Source organism: Bos mutus, chromosome 13, assembly GCF_027580195.1.
Source record: "Bos mutus isolate GX-2022 chromosome 13, NWIPB_WYAK_1.1, whole genome shotgun sequence".
NCBI lineage: Eukaryota > Metazoa > Chordata > Mammalia > Artiodactyla > Bovidae > Bos > Bos mutus.
In genome coordinates this window covers 45,587,807-45,615,419 of record NC_091629.1, presented here as the reverse complement: position 1 = coordinate 45,615,419, position 27,613 = coordinate 45,587,807, and the positions used below count along the sequence as shown (strand labels likewise).

The 27,613-nt window shown below is 49.4% G+C and overlaps 1 protein-coding gene across 10 annotated transcripts in view; it reads right to left on the bottom strand.

The window, feature by feature from the left end:
* HM13 (histocompatibility minor 13) overlaps nt 1-19,658 on the bottom strand; it is a 39,092-nt gene extending 19,434 nt beyond the window's left edge. For 5 of the 10 annotated variants that reach the window (XR_011466577.1, XM_070381534.1, XM_005887918.3 and 2 more), the window contains exons 1-3: nt 19,200-19,505; nt 11,044-11,142; nt 5,983-6,065 (exon numbers count right to left, since the gene is read on the bottom strand). Coding sequence is in view for 8 of the 10 variants with exons in the window: in XM_070381534.1 (XP_070237635.1) it covers nt 5,983-6,065; nt 11,044-11,142; nt 19,200-19,382 (365 nt within the window). In the remaining 2 variants the exon portion in view is untranslated. Of the gene's footprint in view, nt 1-5,982; nt 6,066-11,043; nt 11,185-19,199 lie in introns of all 10 variants that reach the window. The other 5 variants (XR_011466576.1, XM_070381531.1, XM_070381532.1 and 2 more) reach the window with 5 other exon arrangements.
* Nucleotides 19,659-27,613: the final 7,955 nt, after the last annotated feature.

Sequence of the window (27,613 nt, the reverse complement as noted above, 5' to 3'; positions counted from 1 at the left end):
GACAGCAATGGATTCCAAAATCTGGTTTATCCACAATCTGTATCAAAGTCCCATCAAGAATGCATATTCTGGCTTAAGCCTGCATAGGGTAAGTCCTGACTCTTCAAGGAGACCCGCTGAGTCTAGGCAGACAGCAGAGCTGAAATAAGGGGCCGACTAGTAGCCCGGTGAGATCTGACTCTTTAGAGTGAGAATGCCTGGGCCCATATTGCTGAGGCGGCTAGAAGGCCAGCAGCTGAGAGGGGACCATTAACTGCAAATAGCCCCAGATAAACCACATCCTTGCCAGCTCCCTGCCCAGCCAGAGGCAGTGGACCTAGCCTGGTCCACAGTAAAGCCATGATGCACAAACTGTGGGCAGACTCATAAGGGAAATGAGATGCATAGCCCTTTCTCCTGGGCTCAAGGCAGAGAGGTAGATGGTGAGGTGGCGTGAGTTTTGCTGTTGACTCTAGAAGCAAAAAGGTAAACCCTCTGTCCCAATTTCTCAGAAGTCTGTTTATTTCAAGCGCAATCCAGGTGTGTGCAGTGTGACAAATCAAAGCTGCAGTTTCCTTTGTGTTCTGAGGCTACTGGAGACTTCCCATTAAAATGGCTATCTAATCACTCTTTCACAGGTAGCCTCTTGTGTGTGTGCTTGGAACTCAGTGACTCTTTGCGACCCTTTGGACTGCTGCCCCAGGCTCCTCTGTCCACGGGATTTTTTCAGGCAAGAATACTGGAGTGGGTTGCCACTTCCTTCCCCAGGGGATCTTCCTGACTCAGGGATCAAACCCCCCCAAAAAAATCCTTCTAAGTGTCTGAAACTACTTTAATATGTTTTTTAAATCCTGCAAAAATCTAGCACACTTTAGCAGTTAGCAGACCCGAAGCAAGCCTGAGTTGACTAGTATTCTTCTTGAGGGGATTTGTTTTGACCATTTCCTTTAATTATCAGTTTCCCAGAACACTTAGAGATGCTGGCAAGCAGCAATTCCTTCTGGATGATTCCTTAACTATTATATAAACTGTGCCAACACAGATAAAGCGGAAACAGTATAAGCTGAATTATTGTCACCTCTAATTTGAGTAATAACCATGCTGTCAGTTTCGTAATACAAATAAAAGGAATTAAACATGGGAAGAAAAAAGACTGCATACTCCTGGATTCCCTTCCAGATCTATTAAGTCAGATGACCTGATGGTCACCCCACTCCATAATTTGCCAGGCCTGTGATTTTTACAAACTCGGCTGGACTTGATAAGTGAGATGAATCACAGCCCCTTGGGCGAGAGCGGGCTCACATTCACTCCTTCCATGGGGCCTGTTTGTGGCTCAGGATGGGCTTGGCCTCGTCTCTGGTAGCATTCTGATTACTCAGCATGGTCTACTTCCTGGCCTGGCAGGGAGCAGAGACTTTCTTTTTTGGATTGCCTTCAGAACAGAACAGAAAACCAGGGCTTTTGGCTCAGTCTGGGTCTGGATACTAAGCAGTATCGTGGAGCAGACACAAACCGGGGTGGCCCAGCCCTGATGCCTGCTCTGCCACATGAGGCCCTGGGCTCACTTCAGTGCATCAGTCTCTCTGCTGAATGTGGGGATAATACCACCTGATTCAAAGAGCTGCTGTGAAAGTAGGGGAGAGGGAGAAGTTTAGCCCAGCGTTAGATCCTCAACAGGGGTCATAAGTACTCAATGTCTATCATCGCAGGTGGTTGAACTTGAAAGCATTCAGCAATACCAGATCAGACTGATGACTGATGAGGCAGGCAAATCCACAATGGTGCTCCCAGCTAAAGGAAAATGGACCCAGGCCAAGGGGTACCCAGGGCACAGAGGTAAAGGCAGGGAAAAGGGAGCTCTCTAAGACCCTGGAGCTTGGAGGAAGAAAATGTGGATTAAGAACTATCTCTGGGCCTTAAGTTTCCATTCAACACATAGCCAATCCCTTCCCGTCTACAGAGGTATGACATGAATGATGACAAGGCTTTGTGATTATGTAGACACGACTGATACAAGATGCAATTGGGAGTGGGTTTCCACAAACAGGCTCTGAGCAGGTGGGAGGCAGCAGCTGGGAGGGATGAGGCTGGAAGCCAGTTTCAGCTCTGTTCACTGAATCACGTTTCAGGAGCATGAAGCCAGAGGGTGTGTGTAGAGGCAGAGAGAAGGCCTGAGGCGCTAAACTTAGGAGCCCTACAAGCAGAGGGAAAGGGGTTGAGAGCATGGACTCTGGAGCCAGGTTTCCTGGATTCAAATCCTGGCTCTGCCATTGAGCTGTGTGACCTTGGCAAAGTTACTTAACTGTTCCTGCAACTGTCTCCTCATTTGGAACACTGTAACAATACCTTTCTCATTGGATTATTAAGAGGATTACATGAATGTTTGGCACCCTGTAAGCTTAACTGCAGCTTCAACTCCAAGTATGAAGTCTCTAGACAGATGTCTTTGTTATCCCAAGAAGAGGGGCTGCTGGATAATATGGGGCAAGAGACAAGCAACCTGGCTGGTGTGAGCTTGCCTTAAGGGCAAGGGTCCTGAGAGGCAGCTGGTAAATGCTTGCTGAATGCAGGTTTTTGTAGCAGGCAGAGACTCACTCCTTCCAGCCCTTGATGGCTCACGTCAAGCCTAAAGGTCACTGCTTTCTGCTGGGAAACCACATCCTGCTGCCCTTCTCCCCTGGGGGTGAAGGCAAAGGGCAAACTGGTGTGTGGCCTCTCCCTCCTGGGGTTGCAGATCGTGGTCTTAGGGACCTTATCCTCTAAAGGTCAGCTAGGTGGGATATGAGCTCAGAGGTGGTAAAAATAAGCTGCACGGTTCCCTTGGCAGGAAGGGTACTGGCACAGGCATGAGTCTTGGTGGCTGTAGAGGGTGAAGGCAGGCTGTGGGCCCTCACTTTGCTGTAACACTCCAGGCTGTGGTTTCTTCCCTGGGAGGCTCACGGCAGCTGGGGAAGTGGAAGGAATCCCACAAACACCGCCGCCTGGACTCCCTGGCTTGGGGCTCAGCCCCCACAGCCTCTCAGCAGACAGAACCCTCCTCTGGCTGTCCTCAGGAGACTACAGGCCCATCGGAGAGCGCGTGCCCAGGCCCCATCTTTAAGCTCCTTTTCTCCTTCATTTTCGCCAAAACTACAAAAAATACGTGGCTGCACAGTTAGACCCGTGCTCAAAACCACTCTGCTCCTGAAGGCTGTGACACTCTCTGAGCCTCAGTTTTCCTGTCTTGAACCTGCAGTCCTTGTTTGGATTCTGAGGAAGGTCTACGTTTGGGGATACATACAAACAACTAACCAAAATTTTAACAGTACTGTAGACTTCTAGGAGAAAATGCTTAAGAAAACTCCATTCGATCAAAGGAAGGTAAACTTAATTCTTAGATCAACTATCTAAATAGCAGAATTAAATTATGCCCTCCCCCTTTTCTGCTAACATTATTTTTATCTGATTCAGTTCTTTTCCCTGTACATTTTATAGTAAGGCTTTCTTTAATCCCATTCATCCCAGTTTTTCAGTCTGTATCAATTTCTGTTTCAGAGGATAGCTTGGACCCTGAATGGTGAGTACCCGTTATGCCCACGGCCAGTCATCATTTTCACAAGGTCTCACCTTCCCAAGTCACACTGTGTGCTCTAAATCGTCTCAAGAAAATGACAGTCACTGACAAATTTTACCATGTGCAGTTTTAGTGGCTTCGGTTCTATTTTCTGCTGATAATTTCTATCAATAAAAACTATGAACTAGTTAAAAGACAGACAACTCTTTCTTGGTTAATCCATGAGAAATTTTGGACAATGTTTCTCAGTTACTGTCCTAAAAGGAAAAAAGAAAGATCTGGGGTGTCAAAATGACACAGGTTCAAAATAGCCTGCTGGGCAGTGGCTGGTGATCTCTCTTGCAGGACTGTTGAAATAAAGTGAAATAATCAACTCCTCAGCACCTGGTCAAACAAAATATATTTTTTCATGCTAAGGCAGTGCTTGGGCTGTGCTAACGACTCTTGCAGATGCTGAGGAGGGTGGGATGCGCTAGAACTGGGGAGCTCCTAACCAGCATGGGATTCCCTGGTAGGTCAGCTGGTAAAGAATCCGCCTGCAATGCAGCAGACCCTGGTCCAATTCCTGGGTTGGGAAGATCTACTGGAGAAGGGATAGGGTACCCACTCCAGTATTCTTGAGCTTCCCTGGTGCTCAGACGGTAAAGAATCCACCTGCAACATGGGATCAAACCCAGGTCAGGAAGATCCCCTGGAGGAGGGCACAGCAACCCACTCCAGCATTCTGTCCTGGAGAATCCCCATGGATAGAGGAACCTGGTGGGCTACAGTTCAGGGGTCGCAGAGCTGGACACAACTGAGTTACTGGCACAACCAGCATGGGAAATGACCTCCCTCACTTGGTCCACCAGGAGAGAAGAGGTCTGTTCACTGGGGAAGGGTGACTAGGTCTGCCACTGTCTTGCTGGGCTCATCAGTCTGGATCTCCACAAGGATTGGGGGGCTGGGGTGTGGCCCTAGAACACGGCCTTGTGGGTGAAGGTGGGTGAAGTTGAAGACAACACTGACCTCGGTCCCATATGTCTGTGTGAACTCGAGCCAGTTGCTCTCACTCTCGGTGGAATCTGGACATACCCCCTTGCTCTGGGCATGTCACAGACATGCTGACTTGAACCTTCCCACGCCCCTCCAAGGAGGTACTCCCCGTATCTCCATTTCACAGGTGAAGAAACTGATGCTCAGAGAGCTTGAGTAACTTGAGCCTTGGTTCCAGGTCTGACTGTCTCTTGGGCCCACATTCTTGACTCCCAGATCCTGCCTCGAGGAACCAGGCCAAGCTCCGCCCACTCCCAGGGCTTCCCTGAGGATCCCGCTCTTCCTCTCTGACTGCACCTACAATGTGCACAGACCTTCTGGCTCCCGGCCCGGCCTCTCCCTCCTACACCCTCTTCCAGGTTTCCTGCCCTTCGGAGCCGAGTTCAAATTGCGTTCCTGACTTCCGGGAACTTTTCCTGGTCTGCTGACCACCTCCATGGTTGTCAGCCTGAGGCTGTACCTCTTCAAGGGGCCAGATGGAAGCAGGTTGGGGTGCTCGTGCAGTCACAGCCAGGGGATGGGCTGGGGACACCACTCCTGTTGGGTAAGCAGCCCCACCTGAGGACTCCTGGTTTAGTTCCTTCAACCCCCACTGAACTGACACAGCACGTGACGATCTGAACAGGGTGGCAGTGAAAAGAGGATGGGCTCTGCGGCCACAGAAACTTAGATTTGAATCTTTGTTCTGCTGCTTATCAGCTGTATCATCCTAGCAAATTTCTTAACCTCTCTGAGCTTCAATTTCTGAATGTGTCACAGGATTAAAAGCAACAGATTACAATGATTACAACAACGGCTAACAGCTACTGAACACACCGAGTGTCAGATACTGTCCTAAAAGTTTCTATGTGACCAATGAGAAAGGTATGATCATTTTCCTTCACATTCAGGTGAGGAAATTGAGGACAGAGAGATTAAGTAACCTGCCCAAAGTCACAGGGCTATTAAGTGGCAGAGTCTGGATTCCAAGTCAGGTAGTCAAATTCCAGAGCCTGTGCTCCTAACTTCTCTCAATACTGCCTTGCTCTCTTATGAGCTGAGACCACAAGTGAGAAGCCAGCTTAGCGCGTGCGCAGCAGCCACCACACGCAGCAGGTGGCACCGGCATCACTCATTTCAGTACTGTGACAACTACCACGACACTACTGTTCACAGATAATTTCCCTAACAACTGTGGTGGCCAACGCCCACCGGACAGTCTTATCCTTCCTTGGAAAGAAACCGGGGCCCAGAGAGGCTCCGGTTCTTGTGCAGGGTCACCCACGGTATAACACAGGGGAAAAGTTCCCTTGGGTTTTTACAGCCAGGACTCAAACCTGGCTCTGAATGACGCCAAAGGTCATGTTCTCATCCGAGACCCTGTACTGGCTCTTGAGAAAGCTGCTTCAAAGGTCGCAGAGATGCCTTCTGACCTGATGGTGTGGGACAGGGCCAGGATTCCCAGCACGAAGAAATACATGGACAGCAAGAGGTTGATGTACTCCTGGGAGAATATCTGAGGCAGAGATACAAAGAGAAACAGGACGTCAGGGTTGTTGGAGGCTATGAGGAAACCAGACTCCCTGCTTTTCTTCTGGAGATGGTCTCCCCGCTCTGGAGATGGGGAACAGTGTCAGGAAGAATCTCAAATGGTACTGGGAAGGGGGGCTTCCAGTTTCTATGGCAACAGGAAAAAGGGAAGGACCCTCAAGCCCTCAGATATGCCTCCCCAAGTGGTCGCCAAGAGTCGGACACAACTGAGTGACTGAACTGAACTGACTAAAGCAGTCTGTAGGTTTGCCCTTGGTGGCTCCACTTGGAGACAGGCAATGGGGTGTGTGTGGGGGGGGCAGACACAGGGGAGGGGAGCCTGATGTTCAAAGTCCCAAGAGAGCCGTCTGAACCCCAGAACAAACTCTTTCAAGCTTCCTCCTCTCTGCTCAACGGCTGAGGGAGCCTGTGGGTGGCCACCCGGTTATGAGTCACCTGCACCCCGTCCCCTCTCCATCCTTTCCTGGGCCGCCTCTCCCACAACGATGCCTGAAGCTCTGACGCAGGCCCTGACAGCTGCTTCGGGGTCTTATTTTGGGTGAACCTGAGGAACATTCTCTCTCACAGGGCTCCAGAGCCAGTGGTCACATGTTGTTAACTCTGGACTTTAGAAAGGCTGTGTTATATGGCTCCACGGACACAGTATCATATTGTCTTTTGTTAGCATGAGGCCCTCTTACTGGGGGGGAAATAATGTGCTGTGGAGTGGGACACAGGGCCACTGATGACTGTCAAACAAGGCTGTTCTTGGATCTGTTTAAACGCCTGTCTGATCACCTTGCTCCCCTGCTTAACACCTCTCAGCAGGTTCCCTGCTTGAGCTTCCCTGCTCAAGTCCACACCCTCTCCTTGGCTTCTCGTGTCCTCGTGGTGACCACCGCAGGCCTCTCTGGCTGCAGCTCGCGCCACACTGGCCTTGGTGTGCTATGTTCCCACCCGCGGGCGGCCCGCGCACATGCCCCTCTGTCTGGGAAGCTCTCTTCTCCTCACTTGGGCTTCTGAGAAGCTTTCCTCGACATGACCTTCATTATTTCAGCTCATGTTTACTGTCTGCTACGTGCCGTACGCCGTGCTCAGTGCTGGAATAGGCAGAAAAGCCCCTGCTCTCACGGAGTTCAGGCTCCAGAGGGGGAGAATCTCGAGAGATGAAAGTGTAACACACTGTCAGATGGAGACGGGTGCTAAGAAAAGCACAGCAGTGTAAGCAGAGTGGGGTGGGACTGTCACCCAGGTGGCCCAGGAAAGCCTCCGACACTTCACCTAGGAGTAGATCTGAAGGCAGAACGGGAGCGGCTGTGAGGAGGTCTGGGGGAAGAGCCCTGGAGGCGGCGGGAAGGGTCCCCAGGGGGCCTTGTGTGCCCGTGTGCAGGGAACAGTGAGGATCTGCAGGCCTGGAGCGGAGGGAGGAAGCAGAGTGCCAGGAGACGAGGCCGGGACGGCAGGAGGGAGACAGAAGCTGCAGAGCTGTGAAAAAGGCTTTAGCTTCGTCTGGGTAAGACACGCTGGTGTTGCAGGGCTGAGGGCAAGGCTGTGACCTAGTCTGATGGCCTGAGAGGATTCCTCTGCAGTTGTGGGGAAGGCACACCCCACAGGGCAGAAGTCCAAGGTGACAGCCCAGCGAGAAGGGCACTGCGTGTGGGAGGATGGAGGACATGGCGAGAAGGGGGTCAGACTCCAGCTCTCTGAGCTAGAGAAGCAGGACGTGCCCAGGGCTGCGGGCTGCGGGGGGAGGGCATGTCTAGGGTTCTCGGCTGAGCAGCAAGGCAGGTAAGGGGCCGCTGTCTGCGGTGGGGGCTTGGGCAGGGGCGGGTCCTTCCGTGCTGTTCTGGTGCTACAGGCCTCGACTCCACAGCGCTTCCTAGGACTCTCACTGCATGTTTACCTACTGATTGCGAGACTGGTGTCTGTCTCCACCACTTAACAAGCTCCTAGAGGGCAGGGGTGGGCCAGCAGTTTTCCCCACTGCAGTGCCAGCACCCAGCACAGCACCTGTGTGTGAGTTCTCAACAGAGACTTGTAGACTGACTGAACATCAGTGGGCACAGGGCGAACGCTCCGACCCGCACAGGCGTGTGGACCGAGTTAACTCGCAAGGATGTGTTTCCCCACTACACAGTGCTCTTTCAACACGGGCCGGGGGAAGAAATTTCCCTCTGGCCATGTCTTTGAGTTTCTGGTCAGCTTGACTGTGTGGCCTACGAATTGTGCGCCAATTCTGAACTTTTAGAAGTCAGGGCTATACCCGTGTCCGGGGTACTTCTGGCAGAAGCACAAGTCTGCAGAGTCTAGAGCACAGGGTCTGGGTAGGGTCCTCACCCAAAGCTTCCTTGCTTTCTACTATTTTATTCTTTTTTCTCCTTTACCCCAATTTCTTCATTTTCCTTATGCTACTGGATTTAATTTTCATAAGCTGCCTCAAAGCAATCAGGTTTAAATGAGGTGCGATAAGGTAAATTTTATGATCTTGAGAAATGCAACAAACTCCAGTGCCCTAACCAGGAGGAGGAAAGGGGCCTAGTGAGAAAGTGAGAGCCACTGTTATGCAAACTATATCCAGTGGTCAGTTTGGAATTTGGGAAGAAACTGGTGCCTGTGTTATCCAGGCAGCTGCCTTTCAGAAATCACAACATGACACTCTTGTGACTTGGTGGGGATGGACACTGTGTCTTCTGGCGCAAGGCAGGCTGGGGCTTACCTGCCTGGAGAGGACAAGCTGAGCAACAGGTGTCTGGAGCCTTAAATAAAAATGTTCACACCCTCTGCTGCCAGAAATTCCTTTCTAGGGAATCTAACCTAAGGAGAGAATCCTAAATACTGAAAATATTAGATGGTCCTGAGGCAAAGGCCTGGGTGTGTATTCCTAGCACTCAGTACAGTAGAGACTTGAGAAATATCTGCCAAAAGCCAAGTCGGATGCACCGCGCTCATGTACACGGAGCCACGGAGAGATCGCAAGAGTACAGGGGAAAGGGAAAGGGACACAGTGCCACGTATGGAGACGAGACTCTCACCAAAGACACACAGATACACTCAGACCATATGCCTTTGAAAAAGACTCACATCCAACGACACAAACGCCTGAGGGCAGGTGCGTCCGGTGAAGGGAAATGAAGGTGGAAGATGGAGATGGGCGTCAGGGGTGAAGAAAACAAGCAGGGCAGCCCGGCATGGCTGATGGCGGTGTGCTGTGAACCAAAGCACGTGAGAAATCCACCTCTTCTCCCGAGGTCCAGGAAAAGAGGAAAAGGAAAAACGGTGAACACCTAATGTGACCTGATGCCTTCTCACTGACAGGAGTGAAAATCACAACTACGTTTTCTGTGTGAAGTGAGGCGGATGCTGTCAGTCAGCCGTGGTGTATCTGCTTGGGAGGGATATTCTGAAATCATTAAAAGGGGTGGTTCTGATCCAATAATGAGGGAGCGATGGAACTGCGAACAGGCGCTGTTTTTGACTCATCCACAGACTGGTAAGAGTCAAGGATTTTGACGGTGCTCGGTGTAGGTGGGAGTACAGGGAAGCCAGCACACTCGTAACTGCTGGGAGGGCATTTAAACTGGTAAAATCAGAAGGATGTGGCACAGTCTGTTCCGATTGCCACGTGGAGATGCTGTCTGAGCGGGCAGTCCTACTGCAGATACACCTGACAACACGTGACTGTGCTGAGGCGCCCACGACGATGCCCACGGCTACAGTGCTGGGACTTCCCACCGCTGGATGCCCCCTCAGGGTGCATCCGGGAAACAGAACCACAGGCAGCTGTTACAGGGAACGAGGCAGAGCTGATGGTGCTCATACAAAAATATCTCCCTGGAAAGAACGGTATGTTTGATATATATATAGCTGTTTGAAAATTTTTACATAAATGTGGATCTATGCATAACGGAATAACTCACAAGAAACTATGCTGGGGAGAGTATTATGGTTTATTTGCATCTCCTCTTAGATTGAAACAAAAATTTTTTTTAAACTACACACATGTGTTTTTAAAACGTAAATGAAAAGTGTTCCTTAAGGAAGGACTTTCCTTGTGGCCCAGTGGTTAGGACTTTGCACGTCCACTGCAGGGAGCACAGGTTCAGTCCCTGGTCAGGGAAGGCCACGAAGGGTGGCAAAGAAAAAAAAAAGTCCTTGAAAAGTTTTCAATGACCAGGAAAAAAGTGCTTGTACTGTGTTATTTAAAAAAAAAAAGTGATAAAATGACTATAATTACGTTAAAAACATGCTTATGAAAAGTCTGAGAGGAGATATGCCAAGGTGCTAATGGTGATGACCTGCGTGTTTTTCTCCTCTCTGTTTTCTGCATAAATTACTTTTGTCATCAGAAAACAGTACATGTTAGACTAAGATAAAAAGTTTGTGAGTCTGCAGTACATGAGAAAATGCTTATGATGCTATCAATGTGAAGTGAGGGAAGCGGCTACAGGACTGAACACGCCACGTGGTCACAGCTACGGAGGAACCATGCACGGGAGCAGCAGGGGAAGGACACACCTCCAAAGGGGCTCTGTGACTGTCTCTGGCAGGGGGGTTTTGGATGGCTGCTGTTTTCCCCTTTTTACTTTTCTGTGTTTTCCAGGTTTTCAACACTGAGCCTGTGTAACTTTTATTGGGAAAATAAACCTCGATAAATTAAAAAAAAAAAAAGAAAAGCAATTAGTATGGTAGAGGTATGTCCGAGACACAGCTATACCCCACCCCAACAGGAGAGTACAAAAACAGAAACCAGAACAGAACAGAAAGCTCCACGGAGAAGGGAAGTAAAGTCTGGTGGGAAGGAGCCCCCCGACATCACAGCAGGGAAGGGGGGCGAGGGGTGAATTGTTATTACTTTTCCTGCTCTTTATTTTCTATAAATGAACATGCATGCCTCCTGTGATGGGAAAAACAGAACAAAATAAAATATTTAAACCAAATGACACACCAGGTGACAAAGGACTTACTTTGAAAAAGAGGTAGAGTCCCAAGAGCGTGCAGCTGGCGATGATGGGGAACCGGGCGGCGTCCCGACTGGTGATCGTCTCGGGCATGTCCGAGGCGTTCTAGATGAAAAAAGGCCGTGCTGAGAGGGGACTGGTTCTGGCCTGCAAGGGTTGGACACTGGTGGGAACTTGGTGCCACGACAGCTCATTCATCTCCCCGCTTTATGCCTGGTCACTGAGGTGCCTCAGGGGTCCCCATGTTTTCCTGACTCAAGGCTTTGCTAGTGCTGTTCCCTCTGCCAGGGCTATGGTCTATCCACCCCGGGGCAGGATGCTCTGATCCCACCGACTTGCTATTGACGAGACCGGGACCCCGACAGGGACAGTCCTGGAGGACTCAGTGCGTGTGCGGCAGAAGCAGTGGGCACCTAACAACTGCAAGAGAAAACACTGGACACTGGCGACAGGAGAGCAGCCCTCGGCCTCATGAGGGCTACTTCCAGTTTCCTTACAGATTAGCTGAGGTGTCAAGATAGCCAGTCTTTTATTCAGTAGGTAGTGAATATTCTAAGTGGAAACAGACCAACCACAAAACAAAACTAACAATGGTTAAAACTGAGCATTGGGAAGACAACAACTGCAAGGAGAAGCAAATCTTGACAAAACTCAGACTCAAGTGACTGGGAAAATGAATCTGGTCAGAGTACAAGCCACAGTTAAACTCACAATGGCAGATAGCAGGAATGGGATCTGGGTATAGAGCTGACGGAGGATAAATACTTACATGAAACAACTGAATGCAAGCAAAATCACTTCAGTATTATTAAAATAAAAAAAAAAAAAAAAGAAATGGAATTAACAGTACAACACAGAAAGTTAAATCAGCTCCATGGAATTCATGACAAAAAGATTTCCTAATGAAAATCTATATTGGTGTAATTCTGGTTGTTGTTTAGTCGTTAAGGCGTGTTTGACTCTGTGCAGCCCCATGAACTGTAGCCCACCAGGCTCCTCTGACGTGGGATTTTCCAGGCAAGAATACTGGAGTGGGTTGCCATTTTCTTCTCCAATAATTCTGTTTAAATTTATATTAAAAAACATTTTAAATATAAATCTAAAGGTCAAAAGCTTTCAGGACCACGAGGCTCCCCACCCACTTCTGTGCTCACAGTCCACAAGGACCCAGCGACCGTTACTGCACGACGATGCCCCTAGAGTGACCACCCTAACAATGGCTTGCTGGGTGACTCAGGCAGATCGTGTGCTCTCTAAGCCTGTTCACTCATCTGTCAAACAGACCGACAATGTCTATAGCCTTCCCTGGTGGCTCAGACCAGGGAAAGGGCCTGCCTGCAAGGTGGGAGACCTGGGTTCGATCTCTGAGTTGGGAAGATCCCCTGGAGAAGGAAATGGCAACCCACTCCAGTACTCTTGCCTAGAAAATTCCATGGATGGAGGAGTCTGGTGGGCTACAGTCCATGGGGTCACAAAGAGTCAGACACGACTGAGCGACTTCACTTAAAAGGGCCAAGAGGCTTAAATCAAATGAGATGTCCAAGAGCCTGGCAAACTGTCAAGTACTGTGGCTGTCCAAGGAGCTGTGATTATCAGGGAGGGGCAGGTGGGAGGCCCTAAGCCAAATCCCAACATAGGTATGGCTACATTACAGCCCTGCAGCCCAGGCAGGGCTGAGGGAGATCCTCCCCCCTGGAAGGACCAGGTAGCTGTGTGAGTCACTCTCTGGCAGCTCCACTAGGAGCAGATGAGCAATAATGACATGGAGAGGTAGGCCCATCTTCCTTCCTTCCTCCCAGCCCTTGATTTCTGCATTTGGCAGCACTGTGTGGTAGGGTGTGGGCAAATTCATGGCCCTCTCAGTGGACCTCCACACAGTCACTGTATTTCCTGTGTAGCAGCAGGGTGGGCACAAAACTAAATGAGCTCCCGACTCTAAAGTGTTCACAGGCAGGCAGGCCAAGGCTTTGACGTGTAAACAGAATATCCCCGGGTAGCGTGACCCGTGGTAGAACTGCCTCGATACGTGGCACGAGCAGCCCGTGGTGGAAGGAGGGCTCTGACGTCAGCGGGCCCAGCCCCATTGCCAGCTCTGCTTCTTCCCAGCGGTGGGACCTTGGGCAAGTTATTTTCTTTCTCAGAGCCTCAATTTCCTCAGCTGTAAAACGGGTCGCCAGGATTCAATAATTTTTGCATTGGAAGTACTTAAGTGTTGTGCCTTGAGCTTCCCACAAGTTGTACAAACTATCATTATTATGTACAAGGGAGTCACGTGAAAGTGGACAGGATACTACTTCTGCAAGGAAGCAGGGAGTGTCAGAGGTGGTTAGAGCAGGTATTACTTAAGCAAAGCTGTGAAGGCCAAGCACAGGGTCTGGATGCAGCAGGAGCCAGATAAATGCTGACTGAGTTGAGGAGTCTGCTTTGTGTACAAGGAAGGGAAGCATTTACAGGCAGAGGGACTTGCAGATGCAGGGCACGTGGTGTGAAAGGACCCACAGACTCTGGCATCACCTGCAAACCAGAGTGACTGCTCATTTCCACACATTCACTTCAATTCAGCCCAGGATCCTGGGTGGGAAGAGGCTCAGTATTATTTGATGGCAAACCAGGTTGGACAGATGCTCCACCACACAGTTAAATCCGGTCTTCTGTGGGTGACTGTCAGAAACACCCCACGTGCAATGTTGAGTCAGCACGGAAGACTTAAAATCTGACTGACCAGGATGGTAACACGGGAGCATTTACTGAGGGCTTTCTAGGTGCCAAGCATTCTAGGTACTTTACATGATTTCATCCTCACAATAACCCCAGGCAGCAGGGACTTTTAATACCTCCATTTTACAGATAAGGAAACCGAGGCTCAGAGAGGTGATGTAACTCGCTCTAAGGTCACACAGCTGGCCAAGTGGCAGAGCCAGGAGGCATGCTGAGGCAGTCTGGTTCCAGAGCCCAGACTCTTGGCTATCACACCCTAGAAGTCCTCTGCCTTTCCTATCTGGAAATTTCTGCTGCCAAGTTATGTCAAAATGCTCAGGGGGCCTGTGACCTTTCTGAGGAACAGAATCCTGACAGCAACAGAATCTCTGTAGTTACAAAAATACTAGAAGTTGGCCAGATTCTCCACTGATTCAATTTAGATTTTTAAACTAGATGTTCGTATGCAAATGCAATGGCTCCTGGGGTGGGTTTGAGTGGCTGGGAGCTGACAGAAAGAGCAGAAATAAATTTAGCTTCCAGTGACACTGTGGACGCTTAGTTATCAGAGCGGAAGCAAAAGCAGCAAAGGAAGAAGGATGCCAACTTCATTGAAGTCGTTGGCTCTGCTGGAGCTCTGGGAGTTCTGCTTCCAGGCCATGCCCTACAAAGGATCTGGGATTCACGGACCATTCTGGCACCCCAGGTCTCCTCTCCTCACTGCACGTGCACTCACTCACCCAAGCATCTCCCAAACTACCCCCACCCGAGTCCTTCACCCTCCACTGCAGGCTCCATGAGCACCACCTCACCAGCCCCCTTCCTGCCTGCCCCCTCCTCTATTAGGAGCTCTTTCTGAAGGACCTGATCGCATCACACAACAGCTCAGAAACCTCTGGAGAATGGACTACCAAGCAGCCATTAAATGAGAATCAAGGTCACTGAGGGTGGGAGTTATCAACTGGTACAACCTCTGCACTAGATAATTTGATGAAATCCATCTAAATTAAACATGCACAGAGCCTCTGACCCAGCAAATCGATTTCAAGGAATCTATCCTACAAATACACAGAGAAGCGTGAAGTAACAAATGTATAATGAGATTAATTTCAGCATGGCTTATGATAGCAGAAGATTGACACAAACTAACTGACCAGGGGAGGACTCCAAATTAGGGGTCCTCACACTTGAGCACATGTCAGAATTGGCAGTAGGGCTTGTGAACAGATACGTGTTTCTAACAAGTTTCCAGGTGATGCTGATGCTGCTGGTACAGGGATTGCTGCTAAGTCGCTTCAGTCGTGTCCGACTCTGTGTGACCCCATAGACGGCAGCCCACCAGGCTCCCCCGTCCCTGGGATTCTCCAGGCAAGAACACTGGAGTGGGTTGCCATTTCCTTCTCCAGTGCATGAAAGTGAAAAGTGAAAGAAGTCGCTCAGTCGTGTCCGACCCTCAGTGACCCCATGGACTGCAGCCTTCCAGGCTCCTCCGTCCATGGGATTTTCCAGGCAGGAGTACTGGAGTGGGGTGCCATTGCCTTCTCCTGGTACAGGGATTACACTTTGAGAATCATGGCTGTGGGGTACAGGGGGACACCATACAGCTATTAAAGAACAGAACTTCTCCATGGGTACTGGTGTCTTAGATTTGAAGCATATTAAGTGGTGGAGACAGCAAGGTGCAAAAAAGAGTGTGTCTACAACAAAATGTGCGCTTCCCCAGTAACAAATCTGCTTGGAATGCAGGAGACACGCCAGGAGCCATGGGTTCGATCCCCGGGTTGGGAAGATTCCCTGGAAAAGGAAATGGCAACCCACTCTAATATTCCTGCCTGGAAAATCCCATGGAGAAGTCTGGTGGGCTACAGTCCATTGGGTCTCAAAGATTCGGACACCACTGAGCGACTAAACCACAGAAATAACAAAATGCAACAGTTATATAGCAAAGGTGGGGGAAGCATGTGCTTATTTACTTGCAAAGGCACAGACACCTCTTGATGGATATCCAAGAAAAAGGCAGTAGGGGATGCCCCTGGGGAGGGAAACTGGGCAGCTGGGGTGGGAGGGAGATTTTGCTCAGTCCTTCTGGAATTCTATACCACGGGTGTGCATAACCTACCCTCCCCACCATAAAACAATACGATAGGTCTACATGTACTGACACACGGGAATGACCAAGACATACTGCTTTGGAAAAAAAAAAGAAGAATCAGGTTGCAGAGCAGTATGTACTGCAAAATCTCATTTTTATAAACATAAATTTACATATGTATACATACACGGGCACGTACATGTCTGTATACGCACAGAAAAAGATGGGGAAGGACGCACACCAAACAGCTCACTGGGTACTTCCAAGGAAGTGGTATGGGGCGGGGATTTCCTTCATGCTTCTGTGTTGCTTGAACTTTTGCAAACACAAAACATGTAGTGGCTATGAAGATTGGCTGTTGTATTGCCTTCCGGATTCCCTACCTCAGAAAGGCTGCAGGTTTCTGGAGCATCTTCTTGTTACCTCACCCCAGCACCTGTACTGGACTCGCATCAAACTGCTCACCGCCTCCCAGAACACACCTGTGGTCCTACATCTCCCTTTCATGTCCTGCCCGCTGAGCTCTTGCCCACCCTGGCAAAGATCATGGCGGCCTCCTTGAGCAGTCAGCTGGTCACGTGGCTATTTCTCGTTGGGGACTGAGCTCTGTGAGGGCAAGGCTTGGCCTCTTCGTCCGGCACTCCTGGTAGCCAGCCAGGGCCTGGCATAGAGCAGGAGCCCAGTCCGGCTGGCTGGGGGCCTCCTCTGAGTTACCAGCCAAAGGCCTTTGAATCAATCTGATGAGTAGCTGTTCCTGGGACCTGCTCCCTTTTGGGAACACAGGTCTCAGACAGGGATAGGCACTGCTCTTGGATGGCTCCGCCCATGGCTACTTCCTCCCAACACACTCCAGGACGCTTCACCTTCTCCTCCCACGATTTCACAACTCACTCTGTCACGGACAACTTGGCTCCAGGGAGAATTCTGTCCTCACATGCTCTCTCTCAGCTGGCGGTGGGGGTCCAACCCTACTGTGAAATCAAAATTCCTGGGCCCCCAAGCTAACTTTTCTCCCCTTGCCAAATGATCACAGAAACATGACTCAGGGTAGAAAACGGGAGTCATTTAGCCTCTCCTCTCCCCAGGCCAAAATGCCACTTGTGTGATGCAGGCAACTGCATCCAGGAGAGAGCCCAGGACTAGGAACATCTGGTTCTGCCCCTACCTGGCAGAGAAATCCTTTCTTTGCCTCCCAGTTTCTCTATACAATGGTAATAATAAAACTGGCTCTGCCTGCCTCAGTCAGTAGCTGGGAGAATCAGAGTGAAGGTTTGTAAGCTTTAGGATACCCTGGTGATTGGAGGCTACTAATGGTCAAGCTGTTTGTAATTCCATACAGTCTTCAAGTCCACCTGTCTCTCAGGAGATGCTGGGGAGAGGTATTTAGATGCTACAGTAGATCTAAAGCTCTCTTCTATTACCCTCTGCTCCAGCCACTCCAGACCTTCCACCAACTCCTGAACTGCCGTGTGCAGCTACTTCGCTAGTTTCCTTTGCTTCGAATGTCTTCTGGCTGAAATTCAACCTCTACATGAAGGCTCGAGTCCACCTCCAGCACAAAGCTGCCCTGCCCAGCCCCAGGCGCGCTCAATCTTCTCCCTAAACCCAGCAGCACTACTTGTATTACAATCTCAGATCTAGTTATTCCTCGCTCATCCACACACCCAAACTCCGTGGTGATAGGGCTCTGACCCACTCATCTTTGCAGCATTCCTCTGTCCTGGACAACAGTGGAGGTTCAGGAAATTCTGTTGTTTGGAAGATGTTTTCTAAAGAGATTAGTAATCCATGTGTAGAAGGTGCTATGGAGAATTACTCAAGTTTGGGGAGCCCCTCACATCAAGTGCCTAGCTCATTCCATGCTGCCCTTAACCTCCTTTGTCCTGATCTATTTCAGAATTTCTCCCTGCACCAAGTGTTTGCGTGTATGGCATGACAGGGAGGCTGAAAGCCACCTGAACTCTGCTTAGAACAGGCAGAACAATAAGGCAAACGGGGCCATCTAAGCCCTGCCTGACCAATCCCCTCTGCATTTGACCTAGAGGGAACCAGCAGCAAGTTCTCCGATCTTGGGAAAGAAAGGTGGCAGGCCCCAGTCACTGCTCAAGTTGGGTAATGTTTCGAGAACCTGGGTTAGAGCAGTTTCAAAAGCGGCAGCTGTTTTGTGGGTCTGCCCTCCTTGGGCAAGAGAGCTTCCGCTAAGGTTCAACTTCAGGTTTGCGTGGGGAGGAACAGCAGGGAGCCCGCGCAGATCAGGAGCTGGAGGACGACTGACAGGCTGACAGGAAGTGAGAAGCCATTGGCGTAAAAGGCTAGAAAGAGCTTCTTATAGAGAAGGAGGGTGGGAAGGAGGAAGTCTGGAGGTGGAAGGCCCTGGGATCCTCTTAGGTATACAACGGGACAGATGTTGAAGACCAGGGATGGAGTCTGGCCCAGTCTTACAAGAGAGGCCAATGGCAGCTCACTAACTCAGCTGAGTTACTCCAATTTGGTGGAAGGACTGTCTTAAGGGGCATGAAGAGAGGAGCTACTTTGAGGTAGGGTCAGGGTCTTGGGTGGGAACAGGGTTAGGAATAGCATCTGGACTCAGGCTAGGATAGGTCCAAGCTTGGGTGTTAGGCAGGGAAGAGGAAACCAGCAAACTTGGGGTCTATGACTGGTTAAAAAAGAGAGGCACCAAAGTGCCAAGTTTTGAGGAGCTGGCTGACTGGAACTGGTTCCACAAAGTGATACAAAAAAACTGGGGCCTGAGCTAGGGGTTCTAGGAGTTAATATTTCTGTGTTACTTTTTTTTTTTTTTTGAGGTGGGGCAAGACTCTATGGGTCACAGATTCCAGCCGGACAGGTGTGAGAGCCTGGGTTCCAGAACTTACCCGGGGAGGGGGGTAGGGTGAGGAATGACAAGAGACTGTACCATTCAGGAGGTGTTAGGACCAGCGACCCAGCAGGTACAGAGGGATGCTGACCCAGAGCCTGGGATGCGGCGAGTGTCCCAGGTGGAATGAGCAGCGAGAGCCGAGGGTGAAGCTGGTCTGGCCGGGACCAGGAGGCTCGAAACAGTGCTCAATCATAGTGTGAGGGTCTGCCAACGGTGCTTCCAGCACGACGCACAGAGGGAGGGCGCAGTCCCTATTTGAGGAAGGGGTCAGTTCGGGAACCTGGTTCGCGGATGGGTGCCCACATCCTCAGGCACCTAAGGTCAGCCCCGGGATGTGAACCTGGCGTGGGGAAGCCGTGGTGGGCGATAATGGGAAGGGCCAGTGTCCGGACAGAAGAGGTGTCTGTCCCGTCTAGAGCGGGGGTAGGGGGAGGGTCCGTGTCAGCCGTGTCAGGGTGGGAGGTGGACAGCGCCCGGTTTTGCCGCGGACCCTACCTTGCCGCGGGCGCAGCGCACGGAACGCAGGGCGCCGAAGAAGATGGGCAGTAGCGCCATGAGCAGGAGGCTGCCGTAGGCCAGCGCGATGCCCTCTGGCGTGGAAGGTGGCCGCGTCGTGCCGTTGGTTGGGCCGCCTGCCTCGGCGCTGCCGTTATGCGGGTCGCTGACGGCCGAGTCCATGGCGAAGCTGCGCTCGGGGTCCGACTCCAGCTCCAGCCGCTGCAGCGGAGACGCAGACAGAAAGATACGGCGCTGTGGGGAAAGCCACGTTCCCCTAAAGAAACAGGAAGTGACGTGCCTCCCTCGCCGGCCCGCGCCGCGCACGCGTGCGCGTTCATGTCTCCACGCCCGCGCGCCCTCTAGCGGAGGCGGAGGGCCAGGAGGCCGGTTGCTAAGCAACATGCTGGTGGTAGGGAAAGTAGCGCTGGACCACTGCAGGGGGCATCCACTCCGAGGGAGACCCGAGGACCCCATTCTCCATTCCCAGTCAATCTCCTTAATCCCGGGATGCCCCACTCCCCGAAATTCCTAATAACTAACGATTTGTTTACACATGCATGCATTCATCCAATATTTAATCATCCCCTCATTCCTTAAATACTGAGTATCCCATTACATTACAGGCACTGTCCTAGGCTCTGGAGACACAGAAGGGAACAAAATAGGCAAAAGTCAGCCCCTGCTCTCATGAAGCTTGCATTTTTAGTGTGGTGGGAGGGGGTGTTGGGAGGACAATAAATTAAATGAATAAAAATAAAAATCGATGTAACTGTGTAGTTATATGTTATATAGCATGTTAAGAGCGATTAATAATTTAGAGAGACCTCTCTCTTTAGGAATCTAGTGAATTTTTGTATATGGCTTGGGCCAGAGTGGTTCCAGCCGGTTCCAGGGGACAAAGGTCAGGAGGCTTGCTTTGCTGGTGGCCAGGCCTGTGGGGGTCCCAGTGTCATGTGTGTTCAGAGGTGAGGAGAGGGTGTGGAGAGGAATGCCTCGGGCTTGGGTGCATGCCTGGACTGTTTGAGGTTCCTGGCGCTGCTTCTGATGCCCTAGTTAAGAGCTGGAGAAAGTAGGTGGCAGATAAACTGAAGAAAGCTGCACCCTGCAGGCACCAAGCACCAGAGAAACTCTGGACCAAGCAGTGGGAAAAGAGCATGCTCTCCAGGAACCCAGGAAGTGAGCCAACCTCGAGCCAGGAAGGGAAGATCTATTCTCTTCCAGTATTCCTCTAGCACACTCTACTGAAAAGACTTAACATATGTCAGATGCTAAGGGAGAAATATTGACAGGGTCCAGCTCCATTATCACAGAGCTGGCAAAAATAGTAGATTTAGAGCAGTAAGTTGATTAGTGATACAGATAGTGTAAAAATCAAACAGCCTGGGTCAAAGCTGGACAGGTGGTGAGGTGGGGTTGGAGTATAGGGTTCATAGTGAGAGGAGACAAAGGCAAGGAGTCACACTAAAAAAATTGAATAATAGAGTTGTTTGCCTAATTAGTGCCAGGCACTGTACTAGTAACTTTAAGAGTGTTTTGTTTGATCTCAGTAACACTGCTGAGATACGATTAGTCCCATTTTGCAGATGATGAAGCAGGCTCACAAAGATAAACTAGCCAGCCAAGTCACACAGTTCAGCAGAGGAAGAGGAGAGACGTGAAGTCTGGTCTAGAGGGCTCCAAAGTCTCTGCTTTTTCTAATATTTCAGCTACAAAGAAGGCTAAGGAGTTTTTCCCAGAGTGACTTAGTTCTGGGCAGATGGTGTACAGTTTCAGGCTCTGTTTTTCAGAAGCTGGACATGACCTGAGTGGATGGGTGAAGGCAGTGTGCCTGATGAATTCATCCATCAATAATTCAGGCCACAGGATTTGCCCAGCAGCTGGGCCTCATGGCTCCAGGCTCTTCATCTGAGAGTGTACAATTGGAAATCAGAGACACTCTCGCTTCGTGCTAGGCTGAGCACTTGATTTAGTTTGGCCCGGGGCAGATCTGGCCATCTACCTTTACCCTCGTGGGAGACTGTGAATATGACCCAGGGAACTGAGGGGTCGATTCAAGTTCAGAAAGCTCCTGTCAAGGCTTCTGAAGGGTTGGATTTCTGGCTTGGAGCTAGCCTGTCTTGATAGTCTCTGGAGACAGGGATAAGACAATCTTGAGGAGGCGGGGTGGTGCCCTGAGGCTTTATCTGCTGGAACCTCCTGTATGGTGTTACTTTCCCAGAGGAGATCTGAGCCAAGGTCAAGAACAGAGCCTGTCTAGTTAGCCTGGAATAGGTAAATTACCAAACACTTGCTCCAAAGAAAAATGTAGATCCTACTCCTTCCCCTTTTACTTATTACTGTGTTTGGTCACTGTGAATGGATTTCAGGTTTTCCAGTTTTTTTCTCATACATGCTCTCTCTCTCTCTCTCTCTCACACACACACACACTTGCACACCTATTATATGCTTAAATAATTCTGAAAATACTAAGCAAGGATCATTATTGGGTGGTAAGCTGTGGGAGAAAGGTTTTTAAGGTGCAGGATAGTCACACAATAACAGATGACTTGTTATTTATAAAAGGAAAAACTTGCCTTTATAGTGGAGTGATCTGGTGGACACTCCCTTATCCAAGTGATCAAACTTAGCCATTACTGGATGGGATGGGACAAAAGGACTTAGATGTGATGCAATGTGGGGGACACATCACCTGAGCAGTCTTCTTGCCAAACATGTTTAATCTGTATCTACTGATGAGGAAACATCAGGAAAAATCTGAAGATGTCAGACTGTGGCGTATTCAGGACAGCTAGCCAGAACTCTTCAAAAATGCCAGTGCTGTGAAAGAAAAAAAAATCATGGTGTAGATGAACAGAGACTGAAGAGAGGTAAAAAGCAAATGTAATGTATCATCCTTGATCGGATCTTGGATCACAGCATTTTCAAGAAGGCTATAAAGATAATTTTCAGACGCTTGGGAAAATTGGAATGTAGATTGTTTGGGTGTGATAATGGTATTGTGGTTCAGTCGGACCTTGCTGATCAGGGTGTGATTCCTGGACTAGCAGCATCGGCTGGAAGCTATAAGAAATGCAGATCCTCAGGCTCCACCAGACCTACTAGATCTCCAGGTGATCCAAATGCACATTTTGTGTGACAAATGCTGGTGTAGGAGACCTCTTGCATTTGTAGGAGGTATATTCCTGCCTCAGGAGCCCAGGGGATCCTGTCCTCTTGATCCCGGAGAGAACAGGCAGGAAAACAGTGTAACTCTGTGTAAATGTTTGCTGTTATATTATCTGCTGAGGTCACAGGGCCTTTAAATATATGTGCTCAATAAATATTTGTACGCGAATGAATGAGTATATTGTTCCCTCCACCTAACCTACTTTATCTTTCCCCACAACCCTGCTTAACCCCTGCGCATCCCTCAAAGCTTGAGTCACATGTGATTTCCTCAGAGAACCTCAGGGAACTCCTGTTACTTCTAGCAGCACAGAGCCAGCAGTAAGTGCCACCGGAGTTTTACTAAGATAAAAGAAACAGGGAGAAGCATTCTCTGTGCCCCATACCTCCTTACAGTAAGGCCGGAATCCTCATTTGCGAAGATCTTCTTGGAGGCCCAAACTGCTCATGTGGCTATGTTTTCAGTTCTATTATCCTAGAGAAGTTCTCACCCAGCTCTATTAGGGAAATTGTCTGAGAATTTTCCTGCAGGGTTTTTTTGTTTGTTTGTTTTTCTTTTTTGCCCTGGTGGTAGCAGGAAGTCAGAGTGAACCTAGGTGTGTGCCCCTGGGGAACAAATAGACAAAATGTGTTGGGTGTATACCATGGCCAAGTACCTGCTCGGTTAGCGCGTGTCCTGGTTTGGGCAGGACAGGCATGGTTTCTGCCTTTTGCCATGGCTTATTATTATTCTTTTAAAATATTCTTATTTATTTATTGCCCACGCTGGGTCTTAGTTATGGCACACAGGATCTTTGATCTTCGTTGTGGCACGCTAACTCTTAGTTGCAGCGTGTGGAATCTAGTTCTCTCACCAGGGATCAAACCTAGGCCCATGCGTTGGAAGCACGGAGTCTTAGCCACCGGACCACAGGGAATTCCCTGATTGTTATTATTATTAATTTATTTTTAATTGAAGGATAATTGCTTTACAGAATTTTGTTGTTTTCTGTCAAACCTCAACATGAATCAGCCATAGGTGTACATTTGTCCCCTCCTTCTTGAACCTCCCTGATTATTATCATTTAAAGAAAATATTTACTTATTCGGCTGTGCCAGGTCTTAATTGTAACATATGGACTCTTTAGTGAGCATACTGACTTTTAGCTGCGGCATGTGGGATCTAGTTCCGCAACCAGGGGTCGATACCAGACCTCCTGCATGGGGGGCCCAGAGTCTTAGCCACTGGACCATCAGGGAAGTCCCTGGCCGACTAGTAATACAAATAGAACCCCTTGCATTCTCAAGGGTATACTAGTTTGGATGATAATGTATGGTCACCCTCATAGGTCAGAGGGCCTAAGATGAGAATTCTTGTTTTAGTGCCTTTGGTGGGGAGTGTCCTTAGGAGGAAGGGGAGGAAGGAAGGAAGGGGAGAAAAGGCCAAGTGAGAATGGGGTCTCAGCTGGGGACTTGCTCCAGCATGGTTCCAAGGGGACCTCTGGGGCACACCTACTGCACAAATTTGAGGCCTCCTGTGCCCTGTGTCTGTCAGTCACTGGCCACAGTCTAGGGGTGAGGGAGGGAAGGGAAGTCTCCCTGTCTAGTTGGCTTCTGTTTGACCAAGGGCAATTCTCCAGAGAAGGTGGCAGCTGAGTGTTTCTTAGCCAAAACTCACAACAAGTAGGGGTCAGGTCACTATGTCTGGTAAAGAGCATCTGAATGGGGTTCCAACTACATCCCTTACAATACCCCTGCCCTCCTCAGCATGTGTCGATCTTTAAAACATAGAGCTGAGCATTAAGAAAAATGTGTGATACAGTTTATGTAAATTAAAAGTACATATCACATTGATAAACCCTAATGGAAAAGAATATGAAAAAGAATGCATAACTTAATCACTTTGCTGTACAATATAAATTAATGTGCACGCATGCTAAGGTCGCTTCAGTTGTGTCCAACTCTTTGTGACCCCATGGACTCTAACTCACCAGGCTCCTCTGTCCATAGGCATTCTCCAGGCAAGAATACTGGAGTGGGTTGCCATGCCCTCCTCCAGGGGATCTTTCTGACCCAGGGATGGGACCCATGCCTCCTGTACTGCAGGTGGATTATTTACCGCTGGGCCACTGGGGAAGCCCCCATGTAAATTAACACAACACTGTAAATCAATTATACTTCAATGAAATAAATTTTAAAAGTACATATTACATAGCAACATTGCAAACCTAACAAGGATATTTACATATTAAAGAACACACATTGAGCACATTAGAATGGCTGCATACAGAGGGATGGGAATAAGAGTGGGCGTTGGTAATGAAAACAAGCAAAAAAAAACCATACAAAAGTAAAGTAGGGACCTTGTGGAAAATAGTGAAGGTAGTCTACTATGAAGGAAAGAGTATGATGAACTCATCCGTCTACTCCTGACATTCAAATAGGAAATAAAAGATCTTTGAAGACTTTAAGAAAAAGTCATCACTTTGAACTCCCTGTCTTCCTTGTTGGTTTGGGGACAGATGCTGGGTTTGCCAAGGGAAAGACAGTCCTGTTCTGACAGCAGCGAGGCAGGGTGACGTGGTTGGTGAGGGCTAGAAGACCAGCCGGCTGCACTTTAGGCAAAGGTAGGAATGTACGGGTTCTAGAACTCCTAGGAAGAGGTGAAAAACCAACCCCTGGCTGGGACAGGCAGGGACAGAGCTGGGCTTCAGTTACCCACTTAATACCGGGATGTCTGTATTGTCAGGATCTTTTCTTGGCTTTTCTCTGCACAGTGTCTTTATTTTCTTCCCTAGCAAACCTGTGTGTGACAATGGCTTGAGTTAATATGCTGTGTTTGCCTCAGGAAACTGTAGGCTCTCTCGACTCAGTGTGGTCAGGGTGTCCAGCTGTACTGACACGAGTCCTCTTTTTTGGGGGGGTGGGTGGATGAAGCTTATATTACATGGTCTGAGTCTGGGGTCAGTGGGGATTTACATAATCTCGGGCCATACCATAAGATGTTGGAATGATGGAATGTTAGTCATAGAATGTTAGCACTGCACTGCACTCAGGTAAAAATGTTACTGTCTTGGCATTGGTATTTTTCCTGGGGACGGAACTGTATCTATCTATCTATCTATCTATCTATATAGTATGGGGAGAAAAGATTTCCCAGGTGGTGCCAGTGGTAAAGAACCCGCCTGCCAATGCAGGAGACATAAAGACATGGGTTCGACCCCTGGGTCAGGAAGATCCCCTGGAGGAGGGCATGGCAACCCGCTCCAGTATTCTTGCCTGGAGAATCCCATGGACAGAGGAGCCTGGCAGGCTGCAGTCCATGGGGTGGCAAAGAGACAGACATGACTGAAGCGACTTAGCATGCATACATGCATGGGAAGAGAACCTTGACAATCTGCTTGAGAGAATGTGAGACCCCAAGAACCCTCTCTGGCAGGTGCCAAAGAAACAGAGATGGCAAATATGCTTTGCATTAGAAATGATCAGGTATTTGTGGGAAGAAGAGAACAAGACAGACAGAAATGAAAGGGAGGATGGATAAAGGAGAGGAGCCAGTGAGATGGTGAGGCTGGGACGCCGTGTGGAGAGAGGGGATACATGCCAGCTGTGGGCATGCACATGCATTTGTAGGGCTTTGATGTGAGCATCTCTTTTCTCCTGAATCTTCATACAGTTTTCCACACCTGCAGTATGCCCTGGGTGGATGGGGCTGTGTGTACATCGGGGATTTTCCCATTGGTTCAACACTGAATGACATGGGGGGCTTCCCTGGTGGCTCAGCTGGTAAAGAATCTGCCTGCTATGCGGGAGACTTGGATTTGATCCCTGGGTTGGGAAGATTCCCTGGAGAAGTGAATGTCCACCCACTCTAGTATTCTGGCCCGGAGAATTCCATGGACTGTATAGTCCATGGGGTTACAAAGGGTCAGACATGACTTTCACTTCACTTTACTTCATTGGTATGGGGAAATATACACTAAGGAGAAAGGATTTTGGAGTCGGAATATACCATGAGCACTCTTCCTGCTGAGTAGGAAATGGATTGGCCAAGACAAGAATGAAAGTGAACAAACAGACCAAAGAAGAGATGGTGGTGGATTTGGCTAGGGTGTGGCTGATGAAGTTGGAGAGAAGTGGACATGATTAGATATAAAGACATTCCTGATTTAGGATTTTATTTAGAAAATAGGATCAACAGGACTCCCTGGTGGGGACTGAGGGAAAGCTACTGGATGATAGAGATTCTATTAACTCAAAGGGGGAAGATTGGATGCCAGCCAGATATCCTCTCTTTATCTTAATTGTGCTGCTTCAGGAGGCAGCTGCTCCCCTTGCGCTAGTCCACTCCTCTGCCAGCAGAGGGCAGCCGAGGCCAGTTTACAGATTGGGCCCCGGGTGAAATGGGGATGTCCAAAGCCGGCCTGGCTATGGGAAAGGCCACTGCCTGGCTGATGTAAAAACAGCAGAAATCTGGGCTGTCCATGTCCAAGGCAGCTGGCCAATCCAGGACACATCACCTCTTCCAGGCTATTTTAACAACTTCCTTATTTGTTTCCTGAAGTCACCTGTACATCACGCCTCCTTGCTTGAGACTCTTCAGTGTCTCCCATATGCCCTTGAAATGACCTTATGCTCCTCACTATGGGCTCTGAGGCCCTGCTTGTACTGCCCCTGCCCTCATGCCCAACTCATCCATGACTCCTCTCCTCTTTTGCATTAAGCTCTTTTCTGCCTCAGGCTATTTGCATAAGTTTCTGCCCTTGCCAGATCTTCTCTCTCCCTGACGGTTTGTTAAGCTAGTTCCTTCTCATGGATTTCAGCTTACATCACCTTCCCTGACCACTGTCCTATTCTTTCTCAGCTATTAAAAAAAAGTCCTCATAGCACATCGCCCTTCCATTAGCAATGTGCTATCTACCAGGATTGGAGAAGGCAATGGCACCTCACTCCAGCACCCTTACCTGGAAAATCCCATGGACGGAGGAGCCTGGTGGGCTACAGTCCATGGGGCCGCTAGGAGTCAGACACGACTTCACTTTTCACTTTTCACTTTCATGGATTGGAGAAGGAAATGGCAACCCACTCCAGTGTTCTTGCCTGGAGAATCCCAGGGACGGGGGAGCCTGGTGGGCTGCCGTCTATGGGGTCGCACAGAGTTGGACACGACTGAAGCGACTTAGCAGCAGCAGCAGCAGCAGCAGCATCTACCAGGATAACCTGATATGTTAATTTGTTTTTTTTTTTGCTCCCTCTATTTTCTCCTC